At 58.2% G+C, this 25,890-nt stretch overlaps 1 protein-coding gene and 1 long non-coding RNA gene across 11 annotated transcripts; one reads left to right on the plus strand and one right to left on the minus strand.

Annotated features, from left to right (window-relative positions):
• Positions 1–593: 593 nt before the first annotated feature.
• ARFGAP1 (ADP ribosylation factor GTPase activating protein 1) lies at positions 594–18,395 on the minus strand. 10 transcript variants are annotated; one of them, XR_004032922.1, is made up of 14 exons: positions 18,238–18,395; positions 14,879–14,942; positions 14,339–14,448; positions 13,888–14,059; positions 13,266–13,366; positions 12,368–12,454; positions 11,700–11,796; positions 9,320–9,376; positions 7,868–7,900; positions 6,840–6,869; positions 5,720–5,776; positions 4,279–4,595; positions 3,810–3,886; positions 594–2,794 (listed from the first exon to the last, which is right to left on the minus strand). XR_004032922.1 is itself a non-coding variant. In XM_004090033.3 (14 exons), exons 2-14 carry the CDS (start codon positions 14,936–14,938, stop codon positions 2,485–2,487), a joined length of 1,245 nt encoding a protein of 414 aa, XP_004090081.2. In that variant the 5' UTR covers positions 14,939–14,942; positions 18,238–18,392; the 3' UTR covers positions 594–2,484. The 10 variants fall into 10 exon arrangements, 9 of the variants coding, with proteins under 9 accessions (XP_004090081.2, XP_012367211.2, XP_030681178.1 ...); XM_004090033.3 differs by having other exon boundaries at positions 3,810–3,880; positions 4,536–4,595; positions 18,238–18,392; XM_012511757.2 differs by having other exon boundaries at positions 4,536–4,595; positions 18,238–18,392.
• A 1,500-nt stretch (positions 18,396–19,895) lies between these two features.
• LOC115837913 lies at positions 19,896–25,558 on the plus strand. Its single transcript, XR_004032923.1, has 3 exons — positions 19,896–19,930; positions 20,842–21,253; positions 22,752–25,558. It is a non-coding gene; the product is annotated as an uncharacterized LOC115837913 (long non-coding RNA).
• Positions 25,559–25,890: the final 332 nt, after the last annotated feature.

Consider the following 25,890-nt stretch of genomic DNA (forward strand, 5'->3'; position numbering starts at 1 on the left):
ATCCAGCAGTTCTGGCCTCAGCCCACCTGCCCTAAAGCGCTGCCCCAGAGCAGGACGACCCTTGGGAGCCGCCCAGTTGAGACACACAGACCCCAGGACCTCTGTGGGCCTCTCCTGGCTACAGCCACCCTCCTTGCCTTCCAACCCCAGTATCAAGTGGCACCTTGAGTTTCCAGGGCATGGGCTGGGATCGTGCCCAGCGTGGGGGGTGTTGAATCTCCGGGAGGGGCAGGAGCCCTCCTAGACACAGGCCCTGGTGCCATTCTCTACTACAGGAGCCACTGCCCACCTCCCCAGGCCAAGGGTCACTGGACCCTACCCCAATGTCTCACTGGCCAGCCAGAGGCACATGCCAGGACCCCTTAACCTCTTCCCCAGCTGGGTCACCCAGCTGCCTGCTCCCCTACTCCCCAGAAGCTCTGGCTCGGATGGGGTGATGCCAGGGCCTCCCCAGGAGGGCTAGGTGGACGGGGCCAGGAGCAGTGAGGGAGCCCGCCCATGATTCCTAGTGTCCCACCCCTGCCTTCCTGGGGGTGCCATGACCCTACTCGCACAGCACTGGAAGCGGCCCCTTGGGATGCACCCAAATGTTCTGCGTGTTCCCGTATGCTTTATTGGAATGCTGTCAGGTCCGTGCCTTCCACACGGGCCCTTGCACACAGCCAGGAGAGGCCCCAGCACCGGTCCCAGGCCCACCTGCCCCCACCTGCAGAAGGGAAAGGCCGTCACTCTTTGTGGACGGGGTCTCGGCCACCACATCCACCTTCGGAAGGTGGCCCAGACACCTCCACACTGCTGACTGCACTTCCCATCAAAGGGGACTCCCTGGGGCAGAGTGGGCCGTCTCCCTACCCCCGAGGAAGGCACCCTCCTCAGCGGGGACAGACCTTGGCTCCATGCTGCCAAGTCAAGGTGCTGACGTGGAAACAGGCACATGGAACACCACATCCCACTGTCCAGGGTGGAGTCCACCCCTCCCTGGAGCACTCAGCCCACCAGGGTTCAAGCAGCCCTCAGGAGACACCACGCAGCCGCCCACGTCTCAGCTTGGAGAAAGACACGCAAAGACCCCCACGCTCAGCTCTCAGGGGCTGGCTTCCTGGGCCCTTTCTGCTGGCCGCTTCCCCGGTGGCTTCTCAGCACCCTGAGCCTCTGACCTCAGGTCCAACTACAGCAGGTGTGGCTGCTTCAGTGATCAAATCCCTCCGTGGCAGCCAAGGACACCGGCCCTCCACACCAGCTACCAAGAGGGCTGGTGCCCACAGGGAGGACCGGGCGCCAGGAGGGCTTGCTGAAATCTCGGTCCCATCCTGTTCCGCAAGTGGCTGAGTCCCCAGGGTGGGACAAGCACAGGTGCTAAAGGGCCCAGGCTGCTCCAGGAGCGCCGCAGACGGCGACCGGGAAGTGGGGCAACCAGGGAGCGTGGCCAAGGCCACAGTGATGAGCATGGTGGCAGGGGAGAGAGCACCTCACATACAAACTGCACGAGCTTCGGGCGCATGCATGGCTGGCCAAGACCGAGGGTCACACAGGGTTGGCAAGGCAGATGAGTCACGTGTGGCAGCACGTCATCCAGTCCTTGGGGAGGTGAGGGTTGGCATGTGGCGGGCACCAGTCTGCAGGGCAGCCCCATCCCGGGGCTGGAGCTTCCCTAGGCCCAGGCACCACGCACAGGCATCCCCTGCTCAGTTCCTGAATCCGAGCCTCCTGCCTGGCCACGTCCGCTGTCGCACCTTCCTGCATCAGGGCCGAGGGCCCACCCTGTGCTCATTTTTCTTCCAGGGTGTTCCAGGATGGTCAAGTTCCAGCACTGAGAACAGCTCAGGTGTGGGTGTGGCTATTGTGGAGGCTGTGTCTGGTGAACTTGGTGGTTGGACAGTGCTGATGCAGGGGAGCCACAGAGGGTTACGATCGATGCGGGTTTGACAGCACAGGCCCAGGCAGGCGTGGACTCGGGAGCCGAGGGCGGTCGGATGGCAGTGTGAGCGCCAGTATCGTTTTCAGCGTTTCCAGCTTTACCACTCCAGTCACTCTCTTCAAAAAGAAAGAACTAGAGCAAACCCAAAGTTAAATATCTCAACGAGAAGGGACACTGCACGTCGCTGACAGCTCGGCACGTGGCTGGTCCCAGCCCCCAGAGACACTGCGTAGTGAACAGGCCGCCGGAACAGTCACAGGGCTCTGTGCTGCAGCCCACCTCCCAGCAAGCCACGCAGAGCCCCTGCCTTGAGTCCAAGAATGCCCGGGGGAGTGTGGGACGGGACGGCCCCCGCACAGGCTGGACAGCAAGCCGCCCCCACGCACCGGGACTCCCCACGCGGCAGGCGGCGCGAAGCCGAGTCTCCCTGGGGTCCTGCCTCCCGAGATGCTGTCCTCACACTGCAGTTGCTGATTCTTGGGTCAAATGGAAGGAGGAAGAAGGACGAGGGCAGAGTGCAAACACGAAGTCGCCCGGGGGCGCTGGGGACGGGGGCGCAGTGGGCCCTACCAGTTCTGGTTGTCCCAGCCATCATCGCTGGGCACGGCCGGCGGCGCAGACTTCTTGGTGCCCTCCCCGCCCTCCCCACCGTCGCTGTTGCTGTTCCTGTTGGTGGAGGCCGAGCCCCACACCTCCCAGCTGTCCGAGCTCCTCCTCTCAGTGGAGGTGTCCGCGCACGTCCAGCTGTCGCTGCTTGGGGACTTGCGGGCCTTGGTGGGCTCAGCGCTTCCAAAGGTCTCCCAGAAGCTCTGGTCTATGGTGCTGTTTTGGAAGTGGTCGGGACCGCTGTTCTGGTAACTGTGGCCCTCCGAGGGGCTTTTAAAGAGACAGAAGGGGGACTCTGAATGACTGTTACTCAGTCCACCACTGGGAATTCTGTGCCCCCGAGAGCTCTGCACTTGGACAGTGACCGCCTTCCCAGGCCAGTGCTCAGGGTCCACAGCAGCCCCACCAGGCGGGAGCTGTTTCTCCCGCTTCAGAGCAGAGGAAACTGCCGGGGAGCTGGAGAGCCAGGGCCCACTCTTTATCAATCACCCAAACTGGAGGATAGTTTTACAGAAAACTTCCTTTTCTACCAGCTCCAAACTGCTGCAATAAAACAGTGGTTTAGTCAAGTGGGGAGCGGCAGGGGTGCTTGGCCTCAAGCCGGAACACAGGCCCTCCCGAGCGATGCCCTCAGCTATGCTGGCCCCAGACCTGGCCCTGCCCTCTGTCCTCAGCCGCAGTCACACCACTGAAAACCACATACACGGAGGGAGAGAAGGGACGTGGCGTCTGCAATGAAAATTTGGGCCCACCTAGGAGGCAGCACATCTGTGCCCACAGGGCTGGCCTCTCAGTAGACAGCACAAGGCCAGGCCTGATGAGATCCCCAGTGGTTCCCCCGTTGGGGTCAGAGGCCGAGAACAGCGGCCAGCTTCCAGCAGAAATGCCTGGGGTGCCCAGCGCTAAGGGCAGAGCTGGACATGGGGCCCAGGACAGGTCTCCAGGGCCCCAGCCTTCCTGTCCCCTGGCCCCCCACCTGCTCCACCCACCCAGAGTCTGGGAGACAGAGGAACAGCAGAGCAGCGCCAGCTCCTCCTACGTGGGGTCGTGTGGGTGAGACCCTCCCTCCCACCCTAGCCTGGGGAGCCCAGCTCTTGCAGCGTTCCAAAGAGCACACAGCAGGGCAGAGACAGGCAGGATGGGCCTCTGCAGCTGCAGAGCACTTGGAGAGCCTCCACAGTGCCCCCTCCCCAGCAAGGATGCCAGCCACCTCCCAGACAGCCTGTGGGAGGAGTGGCCAAGGCAGGGGAGTGGGATGCAAGGCCCAGGAGGGGCCACAGCGTACCTGTCCAAGGGGCCCTCCGCTTTCCCCGAAAAAAAGGTGGTGACATCCCGCCATCCCTTACTGCCGACTCCCTGGACCTGGAAGGAGACAGGAAGAGAGGTTAGGCAGGCCCTGCCGCGGCACAGGCAGCTTTTGGAGGCCCCCACATGCAAGCCGGCATGTGCCGTCCCGCTGAGAAGATCCGGGTAAAATCCAGAAACAAGGGGTGCCTTGCACACGCGTACAGACACAGACGCGCACAGCCACTCTGCAGTGGCGCCAGGTGCGTGCGGGACATGGCAGCGAGGACAGTCTCATGCACAGACCTCAAGAGCTCCCACCACATGCTTGGGGCAGAGGAGCGAGGCCTGCTCTTCCCTCCGCATCTGTCCGCAGAGCGCCTCATGCCAGGAAACTGGACAAAATGCACGCCCCAAATGGCCCGCAGGGCAGCGGGACCGATGGCAACAAAGACGGCGCTGGCACTTACCAAGGAAAAGGCCAGCAGCAGCAAGATAAGAGCAGAGGGAGAAGTGACAGTTAGTGGCTGACCGGGCCGCAGTGGGCCAAGCTGTTTCCATATCCCTCGGGCCGTCAGGCCGGGCAGCTCTCCTCCCGTCTCAGAGGACAGCGGCCACTGCCAAGCTGGGCTGGGGGCTGCACGGGGCACACCCTGCTCTCACGCCCAGGGCCGTGGAATATGGAGACTGGCTTCAACTGTGCCCGCGTATCTGGCAGGCTCCCTACCTTGGATGCCAACTGAGAGACCCCACTGGACACATCATCAAAAATCTTTCCCTCCTTCACCTGCACAGATTAAGACAGCGGCATTAATGGGGGCAGGAGAGATGAAAGCTTAAAGCTTCAGGAGTGCAGGAATCCCCAGGGTGAGGGAATCCGAAATATCAGGGGCATGTGGACACTCGTCAGGCTGAGCCCCAGAAAGTTCTACAGTGGCCCCAAAGGGATTCCAGCATCGAGACCATGTCACCGTGAGGCCTGTGTCTGCAGACGTGGCCCCTGCCAGCCACTGCTGACAAATAGCAAAGTGACCTGAGGACAGCCCATGCTGCCCCAGGTGGGTCTTCCCCACTTGTCCCACTCAGGCCCCGAAGGAGGCAGGGAGCTGGTGGGGCTCTTGACCCCCTAGGATGGCAGGCATTATAGGCACCATTCCCGTACCAGAGCCTCCTCTGCGCACAGCTCCGCGGCCAGCTGTGGGGGTGAGGCAGAGGAACGGAGGTGGGCTGGGGGTGCTGGGCTCCGCGGCCAGCTGTGGGGGTGAGGCAGAGGAACGGAGGTGGGCTGGGGTGCTGGGCTCCGCGGCCAGCTGTGGGGGTGAGGCAGAGGAACGGAGGTGGGCTGGGGCGCTGGGCTCTGGGGCCAGCTGTGGGGGTGAGGCAGAGGAACGGAGGTGGGCTGGGGTGCTGGGCTCCGCGGCCAGCTGTGGGGGTGAGGCAGAGGAACGGAGGTGGGCTGGGGGTGCTGGGCTCCGCGGCCAGCTGTGGGGGTGAGGCAGAGGAACGGAGGTGGGCTGGGGGCGCTGGGCTCTGGGGCCAGCTGTGGGGGTGAGGCAGAGGAACGGAGGTGGGCTGGGGGTGCTGGGCTCCGCGGCCAGCTGTGGGGGTGAGGCAGAGGAACGGAGGTGGGCTGGGGGTGCTGGGCTCTGGGGCCAGCTGTACGGGTGAGGCAGAGGAACGGAGGTGGGCTGGGGGCGCTGCAAGGGAGGCCCTAGGCCAGGGGAAGGGACCAGCTGGGGGGTCCGAGAGGCGCCCAGGCCCCGAGGAGAACGCCTGTGCTGGAGAGGTGGTGTGTGAGGCCGGGCCTCGCTGAGTCCCAGCTGCTGGACAAACAATCCCCCTAACGCCCCTGACATACCCACGTCCCCCAGAGTGAAGGGCTCCAGACAACCACCCGGAGCTGCCCGTTACCTTCTCCTGCGCAGGCTTGAGAACGTTCTCGTTCAGGCTGTGGCCCAGCTCGGATGCCTGTAGGAGGGGAAGTCACGTGAGCCCCACGGCCGCTCCACCACGGGACACGGGTCACCAGTGGCAGCACAGGCCAGCAAAGGGCAGCGCGAGATTCACCAGCAGGAGGGAAGGCGGCAGGACACAAGCACAGGGAGCAGGAGACAGGGCTTTGCACACAACACCCGAAGCACAGTCGGCCGCCACCTCTAGAAGGCGGAGACCGCGGCCCCCAGCAATTCTCGCAGGAAGGTCCCCCTCCAGGGTCCTCCCTCACACGCCACCATGCGGCCGGCAGGGCCGGGCTGGTGGGAACATGCCCTGTGGAGCCTGTGCCTGAGGCCAACGCTGGCTGTAGCCACCCCATGCAGACCTGGGACGCCTCTCCTTCCTCCCCAGGCAGGCACCAAGTCCCCCTGCAGGGAATAGGGCACGGAGGCTGGGGCCGCGGGAAGAAGCTGCTGAGAAACTAGCTCAGCCTCCAGGCAGGCACCGGGTCCCCCCTGGAGGGAAGAGGGCACGGAAGCTGGGGCCACAGGAAGCAGCTGCTGAGAAATGAGCTCAGCCTCTCTTGATCCTGGGTCAGTGGCATCGAGGCCACACGGCCACCTGGGGATGTGGTGAGGCCTCCTCTTCCCCCAAAGGCAGGGAGCAGCATGGATCAAAGGCCGGAAAGGGAAGAACTCGTCACAGAGCAAAGATCCTCCCCTTTGCACTGCGTTCAGGGGAGCACAGGTGGCCAGGAAACCCTGCTCAGCAGCTTGGCGCCCAGTGCGCCCTCCTCCAGCACCTCCCCAGCAGCAAGCCTGGGTCGGGGGTCTGTGTGTTTTGGAGATGGGGGTCTCATTCTGTTGCCCGGGGGGAGCGCAGTGGTACCGCGCAGGGGTGACAGGCACACACAGCCAAGCCTGATGCAGATCCTGGATCTTAAAGGAGAGCCATGGGCCGAGGCCAGGGAGAGGGTCTGAGCGTGCGCACATGTGAGGTGACACAAGACAGCGGCAGCACGCAGGAGGGACAGAGGAAGCCAAGCACATTCTCGGCGGAGATGCGGGCGGCATGCACGAGCAGACACGGGCTTTACCGGCTCCGGCTGCTGCTTGTGACCCCAAAACTTTACCCGACAGCAAGAAGACAGGTGAGGAGAGAGCAAGGTGAGGGCGGCATTAGTAACCAGCAGCACCTTCGAACGCGCCATGGGGCGCCGCAGCAATAAGGCAGCACTGGGCAGGCTCTTAGCAACACAACCCTGGAGCAGCCGCTCCCTGCCCTGGAACTGACCACCACCTTCAGGAACTGTGCGAGCGACTGCACCTCAGGACCTTGGGAGGCCCTCGAAAAAGCCAGACGGGCGTCCCTGCAGCTGGGGGTGGGCACGCGGGGAGACTCCCTCAGAGAGGAAGGGGTGCTATGGGCCATGGTGGTGACAGATGGGCACCTTGTGAGAATGGACTCCCTCATCCAGGGGGCAAAGGCGTGTCTTAGAGCCACGCACAGCTCCACGCCTGCAGTCCTGAGCTTTCATGGTGAGCCTCACATGGGCACTGCCTCCTGGGTGTGATTCTGAACCCAAGGACAGCCAGATCACAGCCCTGACCACCAAGTGGGGACTGCGGGGCCCCCACCCACATCCTAAAGAATAAAAAACATGCAAAGGCCTGAGGCCACACTGCCTACAACTGGGGAAAGCCCTGGCCAGAGCAAAGGGACACTCCGTTGCCTCGAAGTGCAGACGCATCCTGTGTGCCGCAGGCACAGCGCCACCCACAACGGCCCTCCTGGCTAAGCGGCCACCGCCAGCGTGGGCCATGTGCCAAGCCAGGCAGTCCTGCTCCCAACAAGGTGGCCACCCATAGTGGCCGCACACCGGTACCAGCCACCAGTAAACGGGAAATGAGTTTGGCCCCGCAGGCCCTGAGCGGGTACATGAGGCAGCCACCCGGGCATGAGGAGGGGAACAACATGGCAGGAACACCCCCTTCTACGCTGGGACCCTCAGCTCTGAGCATGTGGCCTGAGAAGAGGGAAACAGGCAGCTTCAGGTGCTGCACGTGACGTCAGACTCAGGATAGTTTTAGATGCACCAGGGTGCAGAAGCTTCTCCTCTGTTACCTTCTGACTTGCTTGGGATCCAAACTTTGTAGCCTAAAATGAAAAACAAAGACAAGGCTTGACAGTCTTAACACGGACTGCCAGGCCTCCTTCCTCAGGGCCCACAGACTCAGGTCCAGGACTGTCTCTCAATGGCCCCCGGGCTGCCAGCGGCTCTGGGGGGCCCTATAACTCTGAGATGCCCAGAAGAGCTGCAGCGGGGACTGGATTAGCACAAATGCTGGCTTCTCCCTAGCGGGAGGCCAGCCCAGCGTGCTATTGGGGTGAGGGCACACGTGAGCAGTGTGCAAGGCCGGAGAACAGCAGGGCCAACCCCATCCTCCAGACTCCAGGACAGGGCCGGGGCCTGCTGGAGCAGAAGACAGGCTGGGGAAGCCACAGCAGCGCTATCTTCAATGGGCAGTGCCACCACCCTAGCCCCATCTACCCCGCTGTGGGGACGGCTCCATGCCCAGCACAGTCCAGGCACCTTGGTCACTTTCACGCTCTGGGGGAGGAGAAAAGGCCCCCTCGTGACACTCTGGCTGGAAGGTACCTGGGCCTCCCCAGGCCGCAGCCCTCCCGTGGAGATGAGAAAACGGAGGCCCTGGCGGGAACCAGAAGCTGATGCTCAGCAAAGTCACGGGGCCGTGGGAGCTGGAGCCTGGACAGCTGGCCTGCTGCCCCTTCCACGGCCCTCCCAGGCCTTCCTCTCCCAGGGAAGACACGGGGCCAGAGTGACCACGGGGGCATGTGACAGGTGCACTCTGTGACTGGGGAAGACATGAGGCCAGGGTGACCACAGGGACATCTGACAGGTGGGCACCGTGACTTCCGCTCACAAGAGCCCCACCCTAGGCGCCTTGGCTGCTTGTGTGGGCAGCTGCAGGCACCCAGCTGCCCTGCTCTGGGTTTCCCCTTCTCCTGTAACACCACAGACCAGCCCCTGGGGGCCCACGCCCCATCCTGGTGTCAGGGCTGCTCTTCGGTCTCTGCCTCATGCTCCCCTGTCTGCCCTGGTGAAAGCCCCAAATCCTCCCCTCGTTTCAGGCTGAGGAGCAGGTGAAAGAGAGAAAACGCTATCAAAACACGACTTGAGCCCCAGAAGAAGCTCCAGGGCACGGGGTGCCCGAGACCTGCCCTGCTTGGATAGGGTGGAGTCTAGCAATCAATGGGGCTCACATCTCCCTCACTTTCATCAGGGCGGGACCCCTTTGCCAGCAGCTGGTCTGACACAGGAGCAGCTCCTGACAGCCTGCGCTGCTGTGTTCCTGCAGAATCTCCAAGGCCTCGGGACCAACCTGGCTGGTACTGAGTTGGCACAGCCCATGGTCAGAGCACCCAGAAACCCTCTGTGTCCCACATCCCTTCTGCAGCTCCCAGAACCCCAGGCCAGCAGCGGCCAGTGTCCCGAGGGCCTGGTGGGGACGGTGGCATGGTGGGGACAGTGGCATGGTGGGGACAGTGACTTACACCCTCCTTGGCTGCAGAGGCAAACCGGCTGGCTCCAGTGGTGAAGCTGCTCCAGCCCTGAGGGAGGCGACAAAGAGCAGCCACATCAGGACTGGGACCCAGGAACCCGGCGCTGAGCGGAGTATCTCAGTGAGGAAGAGGACGGAGGCAGAGGCTGCCCCAGGCTCCGCCCTGTCCTGACCCCACCGTGCCTGCTTCTCCAGGCTGCTGGAGGAGTGCAACTGAACCCAGGGCACAACAGACACGCACCCTCTACCCCCACCTCGCCAACTGCAGTGCTCCCAACACAGCACAACCCAGCCTCCCGTGGCTCCCACCACCCTCAAGAGGCAAGCCCACACTGCAGGGCAGGGCCCTCCCCACGGCCGGCGCTCCTCCCTGCCTCCCTAGAGGAACGGGCAGAGGTGAGGCATGTAGGGTCATGACCGCCGTAACCTGCTCTCCTTCATCTATGCTCAGGGTTTCCTCCTGAGCCTCCCGAGATAATTAAAGCTATTTGGGAAAATAAATGTCTCATTTCAATCACAACTCACCCTCTTCCTCCTAAAGGAAACGCAAAAGGACCCTCACTTGAGAGATCACCAAGCTGAGCTGCCTTCCCCACCAGATGCCCAGCAAAAGGCAGCAGAAGGGCAGGCCACAAAAATGAAGCCCACACACAGACTGGAAAAATGCGCTTTTCTTCCCTAAAGATGTAGCAATGACTGCAAGAGCAAGCAACCATGGCCGTCAGTGGCCAGAGGTGCAGCCAGGCCACCCCGAGCGACTGGAAGCGCCACACACTTGGGGGCTCCCAAGATTCAATGGCAGGGCTCCTTGCAGATGAAGACATCCGTTTTAAACCTGCTTATTTTTAGTTAACATACTTTGAAGATCTTGTCACGTTAGTATTAAAAAGCCCTTTCTGGCCAGGCATGGGGGCTCACGCCTGTAATACCAGAACTCTGGGAGGCCAAGCAACTCGAGAGGCCCAGGGGGGAGGATGGCTTGAGCCCCGGGTTCCAGGCCACAGTGAGCTATGATTATGCCACTGCACTCCAGCCCTGGCAACAGAGCAAGACCTGTCTCCAAAAAAAACAAAAACAAAAACAAAAAACAAAAAACAAAATAAGCCCTCCTTGGCTCTCAGCGCAAGCTCCCATTTAGCGGCCCCCGTGGCCAAAGGCTCAGGTTGCTGGTGTCACAGACAATAATGCTGTGATGAATAAAAATCTTTTTTTTTTTTTTTTTTGAGATGGAGTCGTACTCTGTCGCCCAGGCTGGAGTGCAATGGTGCTGTCTCAGCTCTCTGCAACCTCCGCCTCCCGGGTTCAAGCAATTCTCCCACCTCAGCTTCCTCAGTAGCTGGGGCTACAAAGCGCATGCCACCCCGCCTGGCTAATTTTTGTAGTTTTTTAGTAGAGACTGGGTTTTGCCACGCTGGCCAGGCTGGTCTCGAACTCCTGACCTCAGGTGATCCGCCCGCCTTGGCCTCCCAAAGTGCTGGGATTACAGGCGTGAGCCATCACACCCACAAAATCATTTTTTAAAGATGGTAAAAATCTCCTTGGAAAATGAAAGGGGAACAAAATGTATTCCCGTTAATAGCAAAATGGCAACGAGCCCAGGCTGTCATACTCTGAACATCTGACCTGGAGCTTCCAGGCACCCCCAGACCAGAAATGGCCCTGAGTGACCTCAGGCAGCACCTGAGCAGCTTCCCAGCGCTGCCAGAGCCCCAAGCACAGAGCCAGCTTCCCACTGCACGTAGCCCTCCCTCTGCAGAGAACATGGCCAAGTGGCTGCCATCAGAGTCCTTGGGTTCCCTGCAAGAATGGCCGTTGTTAGATTTGAAATACATACATTTTGTGTTAGAAGTAAGTGATGGCCAGGCGTAGTGGCTCACTCCTGTAATCCCAGCACTTTGGGAGGCCGAGGTGGACAGATCACCTGAAGTCAGGAGTTCGAAACCAACCTGGCCAACCTGGTGAAAACCCATCTCTACTAAAAATACAAAAATTAGCCGGACATGATAATGGGTGCCTATAATCCCAGCTACTCAGGAGGCTGAGCCAGCAGAATCACTTGAAACTGGGAGGCGGAGGTTGCAAGGAGCCGATATTGCACCACTGCGCTCCAGCCTGCAGCCTGAGCGACAAAGCAAGACTCCGTCTTAAAAAAAAAAAAAAAAAAAAAAGAAGTGATTGAATACATTTGGGATCTGAAAAATGTAAGCCATATTTTTGCAAGAAAACATCGCTGAAGGTAAGCGAGGGGTCCTTAGATCAGAACAATGCAGAGAGCACATGTTCCAGGACTGCCGCACTGCCCCTATGGCCCGTTGTGCCCTCAGGCCGGCTCTGCCCATGGGAGATGCTCTGCAGGACCCACAAGTCCTCACCGAGTACAGGGAGGACATGGCGTTGTTAAGGAAGTCATCTTCTTTCTTCTGAGGCGGTGGCGTGTTCCCAAACCCCACGTAGCGATTCCCCTGGGCCCTGAAAACAAAGCGGACAACAGGCTGAAGATGCTGGCATGAACCCTGCTCCTCCTGAAGGTATGGGTCCCTGAACAGAGGCGAGGCTGCGGCTCTGGGGGATGTGCCAACGTCCCCACGCACAGGACGTGCACGCTGCCCCCTGTGGCGGCAGGAGCCTCAGCAGCTCCCCGGCAGCAGAGAGATGTGCTTTCTGCTGATTTAAAAAGACCCTCCTGCCACACCACCAGAGGGTCCCCAGCAAGTCCCCAAACCCAGTCACAGAAGTACTAAAAGAAGGATCAAAACAACTTAATATGACAGCTTTGGGGATAAAAATTCATTTATAGGTCCAGCAGATTCCAGGCAGAAAATGTGTTATGCTTTTCTTCTAAGTGTTAGCTCTTCTCTACACCCAAGACCCCCAATTCACACCTGGGCAGCTGGGGCTCACTGCAATCAGACCCTGCACCGCGCATGCCTGGGTCCCACACCACTGCACATGGGAGGCCCCAAGGGAAGCAGCCGTACCCACCAGACTGAACCCTGTGGGTCTGGCCTGCCTGAGGCGTCCCCAGCTCTCAAGTCCTTACCCTTGATAGGAGCCAAGGTCATCATTCAGCCAGTCTTCAAAAGCCTTGTCTGAGGAGGCGGTCACGCCCTGCGGCTGGCCAGAGGCTCTGAAACCGAGAATTGAAGGCTGGTAAGGCCAAAACTGGGTGAAGTCTGAGGTAACCCCAGCAGCACCCCCAGAACCATGAAGCCTACGTGGGCAGTGCCTTCACGTCACCCCTGAGAGCACCTGAGGCCAGGGTGGCCTTCAGCTCTGAGTGGCTGCTCGGGCTCAGGTGCCGAAACCCCAGCAATGCCAGCCTCACGGGCAACACGAGGGGCCTCCACAGTGGGCTCTGCACTCTCCCCGTTGGTAGGAGGCAGCGGGGAGAGGTGGGGCAAGAGGGCCGAGGGCCTGCAATCAAGCCAGAGGTGCCCGCAGTGCAAAGCCTTCTGCCAGAAGCACCTGGACGTGGCAGAACTACAGGGCTCCAGGTGAGGTGGGGAGGCCTTGTGCTACCCAGTCACCCCACCCGGGATGTTCCCTGCAGCGGGACGTGGGACGCATCCATGACAGGGGTCAGTTCAAAGGTGGCAGGGCCAGTGCCACAGGCAGATGGGCAACTCTGGGGAAGGGGAGACAACACCCCCGTGAGCAGACGGCGATGTGAATTCCCACAGCGCCACAGCACGCATGGCTGTGTGCACATCTGGAAGGCGTGTGGAGCTTACCTGGGGCACTATTTGAGACAGCTTTATGGGTTGAAATTTACTAAAAGCTTGTATTGTCTTGGCAATTTTAAAAAGCTGTTTTTCCCACTGACTTCTGGGAAAAGAGCTGTCACAACAGCAAAGAAGGGAGAATTCTGTGGGGAAACCCAATCCACTAAGATCAGGGCCCAGTGGAAACTGTGCGAAGGCCCCACGAGGAGCAGCTACCGGTGCGCCATGGACGGCAGTGTCCTGGGCTGAGGTGGGGTCCAGTTCTGGGCAGGTGATGACTCCAGAAACCACTCTCTGCCTTCGGCCAGAGCGGCCACCTGACAAGGAGACACAGGGCGTCAGAGCGCATAAAGGTGCCTGGCGACGCCCTTGGGCACCGCCGACCTAGCACACTCCCCACAGCCCGCCTGGAGCACCCACCACCCGCAGCCTCCTCCCAGCCTCCCTCGATGGCCCCTGCTCAGGTGCACAGACCAGGTGTGGATGCGAGGCCAGGGCTCGCTTCACAATGAACAACAGTGCTGGGGAGCTCCCAGTTGGTGCAGCTCCAGCTTCAAACACAGGGGGACCCACCTATTTGGCCTCCAAACTTCTTAGAAACACTGTGCCCAACATGTCGCAGAGGCAATAAACGGTCACAGCTGCTTTCTCCCCTGGAGTCGGGGAAGGTCTGTCTCTCCCCGCAAGCCATTTGCCTCCCCGACTGTGTGTGGCCCAGTGGGTGTGTCAGAACCAGCAAAAGAACTGACTCCAGAACCACTGAAGGCCACAGTCCAGCTGCCACAAACAGCGGAGCAGCCCCACACCACAGGCAAGAGTGAGTCGGGCCCATCTCTACCTTATCCCTAAAGAGGGCCGCGGCTCTGCTGTTGTACTTCTCCTGCAAGGACCAGCAAGGATCGTAGTCCTCCTGAGACTCCAGGAACTCTCGGAACTTAGCATTCCCGCCAGCTTTCATCTTCTCAAGCTCAATGTCCTTCCACTTGTCCATAGTAACAGAGCGCACAAAGCTGGAAACCAGAGGATCGAGCAAATCAACCCGCACCGGGGACACCCAGGGACACCCTCCCCCCAGCATCGTCCTGAGAATCAGACACAGCAAGCAGCAGCCACAGGGAGGCCGAGTGGCCAGCAGCTGGAACCCTGTGCCATGGCGTCACTGCAGTGGACACTGGCAATGCAATGGGAGGTGGCCCCCAAGCTTCTCTGGCGTCAGCACCTCCCGTGTCAGGAACAGATGCTGGGGTGGCCGCAGGCTCTCCGCAGAGCCGGAGCGGCAGGACACTGACCTGAGGTGCACCCCAAGCCCGCGGTGTCTCCCCGAGCACTCCAGGCAGATCCAGATGCCGTAGGTCACACTGACCCACTGAGGATTGAACGCGCCGCACTCAAAACAAACCTGCAAAGGGGCCACAAGTGACTCAGCATGTGGCTGAGGGCAGAGCCCAGGGACGCCAAAGACCCAACAGATGGCCTCAAGGAGCGAATGCAGACGGCTGCCCAGGGTGGCCAGGGGGTGTGGGTCAGGGCAAGGCATGAGGGGAAAGAGCCTCCGTGTAATAAAATGTTCAGACGGGAAGACGAGGTGGAACTGTCCTTAGAGCAATGTGACCTGAGAAGTGTGGAGGAGCCCCCACCCCTGACAGCCAGCACTGATGAGCGCCAGAAATGGCACCACTCTAAGAGCCGGCCACCCAGGCCACCAGCCAGCACAAGCCACGCACGTCCAGAGCCACGGCAACCACCAACCACAGGCTCACAGCACAACTTCCCGGGACTCACTGACCCTGACCAAGGCTTGGGGCGGGGGGTGGGGGGCAGAGGCTTACGTTGTTCTCATCCTGTACCCTGACTTCTTTAAGAACCTTCCTGGTTCTTGGGCTGGCCATGATGCTGCAAAGGAGAAAAACAAACACTTTAAACTTACAAACAGGCTACTCTACTAAAAAGAAAATAACGTCTGTCCAAAAACACCACACAACAGAAAACCTGAGGGGCAATCTGTTGAGCTGCTTGGAAGCCCCGGTCACAGGGCCACTCGCAGCAGGGGGCCGCAGGGACCACTTGCTGAAGGATCTGTTCCCCATACCCCCAGGAGGCTCCCAGGCTGTGGCCAGGGCAATGACCCGGAAGACCATATAATCACTGGTGCCACTTTGCTTAAGCTTATTCGCCACCAAGACTGCATCATTTATAAAAAGTCCTGTCTTCTAATGGTGAAATTCACAGCAAGGGGTAGTCTTTAAAAACACACACAGATTGGCTGCAAAATTCGATTTTCCACCTAAAAGGCGACACACCACACCACACTTGGGCTGATCACTGCCAACGACAGGGAGCCCAGGACCTCTGCGCTCCACCCTCCCCACAACCTCCCCAACGCAGTGCAGGGAGGCTCCCGCCTGTGCCCCCCTGCCTGGAGTGTGTGGAAAGTCCAGCCCACTGGGGGACCTGCAGTAGGTCCTTCTGGGGCCATTCTGAGGCATGAGGGCGACAGTGTGGCTCTGCAGGACAAGGAGAGTGGCTTCGGACCATCAGCCCCGCCACGGTGACTCACGGGGACCCTAGTGGGACAGTAGCAACAAGGTTTAGGGTGAAGAGAAAACCTGTGGATGTCTCTGCAGCTCTCTTAGCTTTAGCAAAGTACAACTTCAACTGGTGGCCCATCTAATTCAGGACCGGGAAAACCGATACAGTTAAGATTCAAAGCCAGAGGAAGGGGTGGTGCCAACCCCGGTGTCAAAGGAGAATGACCCAGTGGCCCTGCACACCACACCACCAAGCAAACTGTAGAGGACAGTCCAGCCTGGAGGCAGCAGACCTGGATCCCTGCCAGCCCATGCCTCAGGGCGTTGTCTCTCTGAGGCTCATCCACCTCTCAGTATGAGTGGAGCCGTGTGCTGTTCCCTCTACCTCTCACTACACAGAGAACACGCTGAACTCTGCAAGCCATGGGAAGCTACACACGTGTGTGCTGCTGATCTTCCCAGTGCCAGCCCTTCCCTCCTTCACTGTGCTTAAGAGGACTGTGTAGACCAGCTTTCTTACTCATGGTGTAGGCGGAGCTTTTAAGGAACAAAAAAGAAAAACCTCTGTCCTATATTTCATTTCTAATCTTCAGTATCCAGAAATGAGGCATTTACTGGGGGAGTCCCAACTCCACATGACTGAAGTTTCTAAGTTCTGAAGCTCATGACTCCTAGTATTGACCAGTGCCCACCTTAAACCCACTCAAAGTTAGGAAATAAACACCTGTTTTCTGCAGTTCATCAAAACAAAACCAAAAGTTCATCCTGGGCTCCCTTCTGTTCCATAATTCTCTGTGCCTTGTGTAAGAGTGTCCAGGAACCACAGATTATGAGGCAGACATCTGAATGCTCACTCCTGACCGCAAGACTTGGACCCCAGCATGACTCATTCAGGTGGATACTGTCATCAAACTGAGCATCCACCCATACAGCCGACTGAGGATGGAATAGGGAAAACCTGTGTGGAGAGGTGCCCTGGCAGGGCGGGGAGCGGGGCTGAGCTTACAACGGACCTCGGGACACATTCTTGTCACAGCAGCCGCTGAGGGCCCTGTGCAGAACCACTGCACACGCAGAAGCCACGGCCCACGGAGAGGAGGTGAGCCGACAAAGCAGGACGAGACCAATCCAGGTCGCCACACTTGGTCCTGTACTCTTTCCATAGCACCATGCCTGCCCTCAGGGGCTTATGTATTGGTCAACAGACACAGGCAAACAAAAGTCAGAACTATGAGGAGACGGCTTGAATTTCTAACTGTAAAACATACAAGATACTCACAGAACTACCAGAGGGAGAGAATGTGCAAAAAGGAAAGGACTTGGCTTGGATTTAAGAGGAACTCCTCTATGTGACTAATTTTGGATATTCAAGAGCCCTAGTTCCCTGAAATGTTAAAGTTAGTAACACGAAAGCAAATACCTCCTAACCTTCAAAAGTACAAATATGGTTTATCTTGAAAAATAATCCAAAAACTCTGAACACTTGAAACCAAGATGTAAAAATATACCTCCTTCTGCAAGTGGACGTGACTTCAGTAAACGTCAAACCCAGTGAGGACACTCTGCATTAGTTCGGTAAGCCCCGGAGACTTCAAAACTCAGGATTCATAAGTTGGAACATTCTCAATACGTGAGATCAAAAGAGATATTTAAGAACACTGCTTAGACCCTAGGGCTGTAACACAGTGACAGGTAAAAATACTAATAGTCATTCCCAGAAACGGTCTGAAGCGCCTCAAGTACCTATGTCTAAGAACAACAGCCCTTTCTCTAAAGCACGGATTACTTCTCAACTTTGACAGGGATATGGTCCCAGAAAGGGACGCCAAAACAAAGCTAAGGGCTTCGATCCCCGGGCCACTTTAGAGCCGAACTTTGGTGCTATAATTAGCAGAGCATGGCAGGAGCATTAGACCTGCAAAAAATGGGCAGAATTACTTCTCAGAATTGGTGGGCTGTAATTAAAGCTGTTTAAAAGCACAGGCAAGAAGCATAGTTCTTCTAAACCCACATAAACTGAGAAAAGTTTTAAAAGCCCCTTCCTGGTTTCTTTTTCTCCCTCCCTTAAGACAGTCATCCACGTCAAAGGGTAAGGAGGAAAACCAAGAAAGCTGAGGCTGCCATTTCTGAAGAGACTGGGCTCACCAACACCTGCTGGGCAGGACCCTCACTTCTCAGGGGGTGGAAGCCCCACCGGGCTTCAGAGGCCACCCGACTGGGATGTGTCCAGGCCGAGTCCTGGGTCCGAAGAAGCTCGGGAAGAGGGTGTTGAAGGGGACGGGGCAGGGTCCTGCTCGCGCCCCGGGAGGCGACGTGCGTGGACAGGGACCCTCTGGACTCCCGTAACCGGTGGGGGATTCCAGATCCGGGGTGCGGGTGGAGGGCAGCTTCGTAGGGAAGGGGGCACGAGGGGCGGGGGACGGCACGGCGGAGGGGCGGCGGCAGCGGGGCGTCCGCGCGAGAAGGGCCCCGCCGCCCAGCGCCGAGGGAACTGGGGGAGGTCGGGGTGGGCGCCCCCAAGCTCTGGGGCAGCAGCCTCGGGGTGGAGCGGGTCCGGGTGGAGGAGGCTGCTGCAGGGAGGTCCGCCCGCGAAGGCCGGGGACAACGCCGCGGTAGCCGGGGCCTCAGGCCGAGCCCGCGCCGCCGAGCCGCGCGCTTACCTGGAGGGAGGGCCGGGCACGGCCGCCGGGGTCAGGCCAGGGCCGGGGTAGGGCCGCTGCACTGCAATAGGGATGCGCCCGGTCGCCCACCAGCCGCCACCAGCTTCCGGCTACGTTGCGCTTTGCAAGGTCTCACGGGAGCCGGCAAGGGCGGGACTTCCGCCTCAGGCCCCAGCCCCGAGGCGCGCACCCGCCCGCTCGCCATGGAGACGCGCAGCCGCGCAGTCCAACTCTGGCTGGTCGTGGTGGCCGCGGAAGACAGCAGCCTTTGGGGGCCGGGCGGGAGAAGCGTCCATTCATCCGTGGAAGCAAGCTGAGGTGCTTCTGGGACGGCGCGTTCACCGGGGGCCGACAACGGGGGCGGGGCGGGAGCTGCGGGTCTGGGACAGCCGGGCAGGGGGACGCAGGTAGGAGGACTGGGGGCCTTGGAGGACCGGCAGCGGGGCGAAGTCTACGGGGCGGGGGCAGAGGGGCCAGGACAGCCGGGGACAGCAGGGGGACTTGGGTAGGAGGACTGGGGCAGCGGGCGACAGGCAGGGAGGCGAGGGTCACAGGCAGTGGGCAGCAGGGGACCGGGGGACCGGCGCGGGGGTGGAGGGTTGCGTCCTGCGGCCCGTGCTCCCGCCCTGGGGTATGAGTCTCTTTCTCACCACCCGAGTCTTTGGGCCCTGGTGGGAGGCGGCGGGGTTGAGAGCGTCCGCGGGCCCCCACCCCTGCCACGCAGATGCCTCAGAGCGCAGGTGTGCAATGGTGGGACCCGAGTCTGCACTAGGAAGGTATAAAGCTGAAAAAGCGATCACCTGTGGGAAGTTAATTGCAGGTCACTTTTTGTTTTGTTTTTACTTTGCGCTTTTCTGTGCATTCCACGTATTCCTCGTTGATCTGGGTGACTTTCGAAATTATGGAGAACAAACATTTTTGAGATATAAGCTACACACCGCAAAACGTCCAGTTCAATGAGTTTTGACAAATGCATATCCCCAGGTAGCGTCTACCGTAGTCAATTATAGAACATTTCCATCAGAGGTAGCCACTTTTCTGATTCCAGTATCCCCATATCTTAGTTTTGTCTGTTCTGAAATATCGCACAAATAGAGTCGTGCAAAATACACCTTTGTGATGGCTTCTTTCCCTTTACGTGATATCTCTGAGATTCAGCCACGTTGCGCGTATCCGTAACTGCGGAGTAGTGTGCCATGGAAAACACGCCACATTCCTTCATTTATTCACACTTTGGACACTGGGGTGGTGTCTAAGGTTTGGCTAGTGTGAATAAAGCTGTCTTGAAAGGTCTTTTTGTAGGCATATTTTTTCTTCCTCTTAAGTAATTACCTAGAAGTGAAATTTCTGGGTCCTGGGTGTGTATGGAACGTTATTAAAACATGCTAAGTGGTCGGGTGCAGTGGCTCATGCCTGTAATCCCAACACTTAGGAAGGCTGAGGCAGGTGGATCACCTGAGGTCAGAAGTTCAAGACCAGCCTGGCCAACATGGCAAAACCCCGTCTCTACTAAAAATACAAAAATTAGCTGGGCTTGTGGGTGCATGCCTGTAATCCCAGCTACTCAGGAGACTGAAGTAGGAGAATTGCTTGAACCCTGGAGGCAAAGGTTACAGTGAGCTGAGATCACGTCACTGCACGCCAGCCTGGGTGACAGGGCAAGACTGCATCTCTAAACAACAACAGAAAGATGGTAAGCATTTCACACGTACGCCAGTGATGTGTGAGGTCCAGCTGCTCTGCGTTCTCTGTCAACACTTGGTATTGTCAGTCTTTTGATGGCAGCAGGCCTTGTGGGTAGAAAATGGTGTCTCAGTGCCGTTTATTTGCCCTCAGGAGGGAGTCGCCAGTTCTTGCAGTAAGAAACCACTGGCATGCACAGAAAGGAGAGGGCCAAGGTGACGTGCTCAGGCACCAGCAGCATCTACACAAGTGGTAGTTGGAACAGTGTAGATTTCAGCACCGGATCTCGTGGTCAGGACCGTGTGGGTACCATGAGCTCAGAGAGTGGGAGCCATGTGCTGGATTAGTCACAGTGGGCTGCCTGGAAGAGGCAGACTGTGAAGGTTGAGAAGCTGAAAAGGAGGAAAGGAAAAGGGAAGGCAGTCTTGGAAGGGGCACAGTTGGGGCCAACATCTGGCATTGGGTAACCAAACAATCAGTGGAGGCTGAACTTGCAGTTTTCTGATTGTAAAGCAAGTAAATCAGAGTGCTGTCTCATCAACCAGGCCCACCCAAACTCTGGGAGGTCTGGGGCTATCTCCACCCCCAGAGCAAGGCCGCCCCAGTTCCTAAAGCTCAGATTAGAGGCGTGGCCCTTCCAAAGACAGGGTAGCCTGCTGCCTCACAGCATCCACAGCAGCCTCGCCTCTCTGCAGTCTCAAGGCTTGCAGTGGCCAACTCACAGAGGGGCCAAAGCTCACTCACAGCGGTGGGATCTGGCAATGGAGTGGGGAATAGGGCGGAACCTGCAGCTGCAAAATTGAAAACGTTCTATTTTCCCATCTAAAATATTTAGGTAATTTGTTTTTCTTCTAGAAGTGCCAGCAGTCCATTAATTTTCAGTTATAGTAACGTGATCATCTCTGTGCATTCCTTCCCGAGGCTCTTGAAGGTCTTGATGTGAATAAAATCAAACAGAATAATACAAAAACAGTGAAATGAGAACTTCCGAGTAAATGGCTGTGCAGAGCTGCCTGGGGCACAGGCAGGTGAGCAGGAACGAAGCTGCTGTGAGCCAGGCAGGAGTCCAGGTCACCTGTGAAGTTGTGGGACCTGCAGCAAAGCACTGCCTTTCCCCAGACTCAGGTCACCCATCTGCGGAACAAGGTCTCCAATTTCTCTTTCAAGCCAGAGGCCTACAGTGACTGAGCACTTGCCAGAATTGCAGCCCTGGGCTCGATGAAGAAGAGCATATTTAAACCACGCAACCGTGTACTCTGATATGAACCCATTGTTCAGACAAGGAAACCAAGGCACAGTACAATTCAATAATTTGTCCAAAGTGAAAAAGATGGTAAATGGTGGAGCGAAGGTTTGCACCCAGAAGTCTGTAATGCCCTCTTCGGAATAGAAGGAGGAGGGTGTGTGGAGCCAGCTGTCCGCTGGGCCAGGACCAGGTATGCCCTGTGATGGGGGGAGAGAGTGTCAGTTCCAGGGGTGAGAACCACGGCGGTTTCATTCTAAACACAAGGAACAGAGAAGGTGGGCAGGGCCTTGAGTACAGGTCCTCTGTGACCCGGTATGGGCCTCACAGCCAGTCAGCCTGGTCTACAGGGTCCAGCCAGCTCCCAGCAGGGGCGGCAGAGCCTGAGGAGCAGCTAGAGCTACCCAAGGCTGGGGTGTGTACACACATGTATGTGCAATGTGTGTATATGTGCATGTGTGTGTATGTGCGTGTGTGTATGCGTGCATTTGTACTGCATGTATGGGTGCATGCCTTCAGGCTCATCAGCTTAGGGTCACCATACTGGGTCAGTTATGGGGCATCCCCAAGGGCAGCCGCCCTCCTAGGGCTTCCTTGCGAGGCAGGTCCCACTGCATCCGCACCTTGCACAGCTGTCAAGGCAAGGGCTCAGGCTATGGAGAGACATGCCCAAAGTCCCACAGTGGGTGGCAGCAGCACACAGATGGGGCCCCAGGCCACCCCCAGCCCAGAGGCTCTGGGCCAGCCTTGCTGGAATGCCTCCAGCATAGCCAGAGGGTCGGGGCCCCTGTGCGGTGAAAGCACCCTCCCACTCCAGCAGTTTGTGCAGCTCTTGGGAAGCCCCGCTGTCTGCATCTAAGGAGTGGCCGGGAGCCTCCTGCATGGCAGGACCAATGGGCATCTCGAAATGACTTTTAGTCTCGTCAACTGTCCAGGGATCCGGGCCCCCATGAGAGGCGCATCTGGCCTTAGTGTCACCAGAGCCCTTAGTCTCTCCTGGACTCTGAGCTCACCTTGAAAACTGAGGCTCAGCCCATTCATTCCTGTGGCTCAGCCCAGCAGACGTGGCCATGCATCTGGCTGAGAGCCCCTCCCAGCTCAGCTCCTCCCATCCTGCATCCCACCCACCTTTCTCCAGGGAGCACGCCTGAATGTTGGTGTTCCTCTAAATTCCCATGTTGAAATCCTAACCGACAATGTGATGGTTTCAGGAGGTGAGGCCTTTGGGAGGTGATGAGGTGTCAAAGGCAGAGCCTTCATGAATGGGATGAACGCCCTCATAAAAGGGACCCCAGAGAGACCCGACACTTTTTCCATGTGAAGACACAGAGAGGAGGTGCCAGCCCTTAGACAGTAGCCCCTCACCCAGCCCACATGAGAGGAGGTGCTGGCTCTTAAGACAGCAGCCCCTCACCCAGCCCAGAATATCCCCATGCCTTGATCTTGGACTTCCAGCCTCCAGAACTGTGAGAAATGAGTTTCTGTTGTTTACAAGCCACACAGTCTAGTGGATTTTGTTACAGCAGCCCGAGCAGATTAAGACAAGCACCTCCCAAAGAATCACTGGCACAGCAATCCCTGTCTTCAGCCTCCAGGGAACGACCTACGACAGCAGCCCTCCCAGCTGGCATTCTGGCTGCCGTGTGCTGTGATGGGTGCCAGCACCTCTTAGTTGGGGTGAAGAGGAGGGGCCGGCAGCATAGCAAAGGGGAAATCCTTCTGGATCGTCGCCTCTCTCTAACCCTCGCCATCACCAGCATCAACCTGCAAGTTGTCACCTTGAGCCAAAGCCAGAAAGAGCCCCACCCTCACTGGGCTGCTCCCTGCTCAGAGCTCCACGCTTCCTGGTAGAGTCCCCTGAAGTTCTCCTGCCCAGAAGTTCCTTCTTTCTGCCCAGGCCTCACTCAGCACCGTCATCCTAGGAATACAATCCCAGGAATAAACTCATCATTCCAGGCCTTCCCAGGAACTTGGGTTCTGGTCTTGTCTCTGGCCCGCCCTCTCGTGCAGCTGCTGGGGGCCTCCAGCCCCTGCTCACTCACCCACGCCCTCTGCACCCTCCACTTGAGAGAATTCTGGTCATTCCCTTGGCCCTGCCCGGCCCCGTTGTCTGGGAGTTGCTGGAGGGGTGGCTCGTCCCCTCGCCCTCTCCCTGTCTCTTGGTGTGTCCGGCCAGGGCTCACACAGAGGCAGCTCCAGGGAAATTCCTGTGGCTCAACTGCTGGGTCCTGCATTGCCACCACAGTCACAGCCAGCTTGAGCGGTGACGGGTGGGAAGAAGTGAGGCAGGGGAGCTGACTCGCAGGAGGGGCTTTCAGGAAAGAGGCATCCTACAACCCCAGGGCACCATGGGGGTGCCCCTCAGAGGCTTGAAAGCCCCTTTGGTCCTGGGCAGCACCTCCAGAGGGAGCACAGCCAGCAGTTTGGGGTGGACCTGCCGAGATCTTGTCTTCTGCATAAACAGGCACACAGTGTGGGCTTCCCTGCCAGTCGCACCTTGATTGGTGGTTTTCCTGCGTCCCCTCTATAGCAGAGGCTTGGTCATCTTAACCACTGACATCTCTTACATTCTCTAACTGGCCTCTGATTGGAAGACAGGGCTCTCCTGTCACAATCATCATTACTTTGTTTTACCTTCGATGTTGCACTGGACATCTTTGTATGGTGACTTCTCTCTGTGTGAGTATTTCCACAACATAGACCTCTAGAGGTGGAAGTGCCAGGTAAGTTCTGGGAGATTCCACCAAATTGCCTTCCAAACCCCTGTGCCAGATGCGCTGATGGGAGTGTGCCTGTTCCTTGCATCCCCTCCCTGGCTGCCATTACCAAGGGGGCTGTCTCCGCTGGGCTCTAAGCACACGTGTTGCCATTGCTGTTTAATTTTCATCGTCTTAATGGTGGTGAGGCCAAGCAAACACGCCCTGGCCATGGTGTGTCCTGTGGATGCCTGTGTTTTTCTCTGCCCATTTTTGTCTCCTGTCGATCACCTTCCACCACCAAGTCCTTCTGAAACGGCTTTGTCCTGTGTGTGGAGAGAAGTGCATGGGGTTGGCCTGGGGCTGCCCACGATGATGCTGCCTTGGTCCTAGAGAGAAGCACGTGGGGTTGGCCCGGGGCTGCCCACGACGGTGCTGCCTTGGTCCTGGCTTCTGGCCTGCTGCATGGTGGGACTCCACCTGGCTGGTTCCAGCCCCATCTGCCCCCACTTCTGCTGCCTGTGCATGGTGTCCAGGAAGAACTGGGGCCCAGGACGGAAGAAATGGGAAGAATGTCAGGGTGTGTACATCACCCAGAAGTACAAATGTTCCTTGAAAATTCTGAGCTGCTCTGTCCTGAGCTCCAAGAAACTTGCAGCTGTGCTGAATTATGTGTGGCCACGGCGACTAAGGAGTCACAGCTAAGAATGTACTGAGACAGGGCCAGCTTCTCAGATTGCAGAACTGATAGCTCAGATCCTGGAGCTGTGACAGCTGCACCCACAGGGTCCTCCTGCTTTGGCCTCTCCCATGCATATCTTAGCCAGGAATCTTTCCAGATTCTAGTTGCTAGAGGCAAAAGTCTCAACCCCAAATGGCTTAGCAAAGGGAATGTATTGATTTGTGTGATGAAAAGTCTAGAACAAAGTTCAATTTCAGGTGTGGCTTGATCCAGCAGCTCAACACTATTGCTGAGAACCAGGATTCTCCGTGTATGTTTGCAGTTCCGCCTTCATCCTGAGACCCCAACATGCTTCTGGCAGCTTCTAAGGCTGCAAGCTTCATGATTCGCCTCCAGCAAGAGAAAGCTTTGCACCAGCATCCCAGCCGAATGCTCATGCTCCACCCTGATGGGCCTAGCTGGGGTCGTGTGTCCACTTCCAAACAGTCACTGGCCAGGAGGATAGAATGTGCTGACTGGGTGCCCTGGGCTCCAAGCTCCAGCCCTGAGGCCCCTGTGGACTCAGTTTCCCCGGACTGCGAGGACCCCTAGCAGAAGACCAAGGCGTTGGGCACGGAGGGCAAGGTATTGAGAGCCTTGCCTCAAACCGGTGCTGTGTGGCTGCGCTTCCATGGTCCCGAGGGACCGGGAGACTCTTCCTGTGTGATCGGAGTTGTTCCCACGTGTCCCCAGGCCCAGCCAGTTGCCGACAGCCGGAGTGGTACCAACACTGGTGACCGACTGGTGGGCGTTACCAGCTTCCCACACTGGGCTGCTTCTCTCCTGCAAGACGGGGCAGTGTGAGGGTCGGGGCGGGGAGGGCGGGGGGAGAGAAGGGCCTGGGCTACGGGGGCACTGAGACATCTCCCCACCCCATCCCTGCCCAGGAAAGGGGGGCAGGGCTTGTGCAGAGGCATATAAACTGTTGACCTGATCAGCAGTTTAAAATGTTGTTTCAGGCCGGGTGCGGTGGCTCACACCTGCAATCCCAGCACTTTGGGAGGCCGAGGCGGGCAGATCACCTTAGGTCAGGAGTTCGAGACCAGCTTGGCCAACGTGGTGAGACCCTGTCTCCACCAAAAAAACAAAAATTAGCCACGTGTGGTCGTGGGTACCCATAATCCCAGCTACTCAGGAGGCTGAAGCAGGAGAATTGCTTGAACCTGGGAGGTGGAGGTTGCAGTGAGCCGAGATCGCACCAATGCACTCCAGCCTGGGCAACAGAGCGAGACTTCATCTAGACAAATAAACTAAAAATAACATTGTTTCAATATTAAAACAAGCTTAAGTACATTACAAAGTGAAATTCA

The sequence above is a fragment of the Nomascus leucogenys genome, chromosome 13 (assembly GCF_006542625.1).
Source record: "Nomascus leucogenys isolate Asia chromosome 13, Asia_NLE_v1, whole genome shotgun sequence".
In the NCBI taxonomy this organism is placed as follows: domain Eukaryota; kingdom Metazoa; phylum Chordata; class Mammalia; order Primates; family Hylobatidae; genus Nomascus; species Nomascus leucogenys.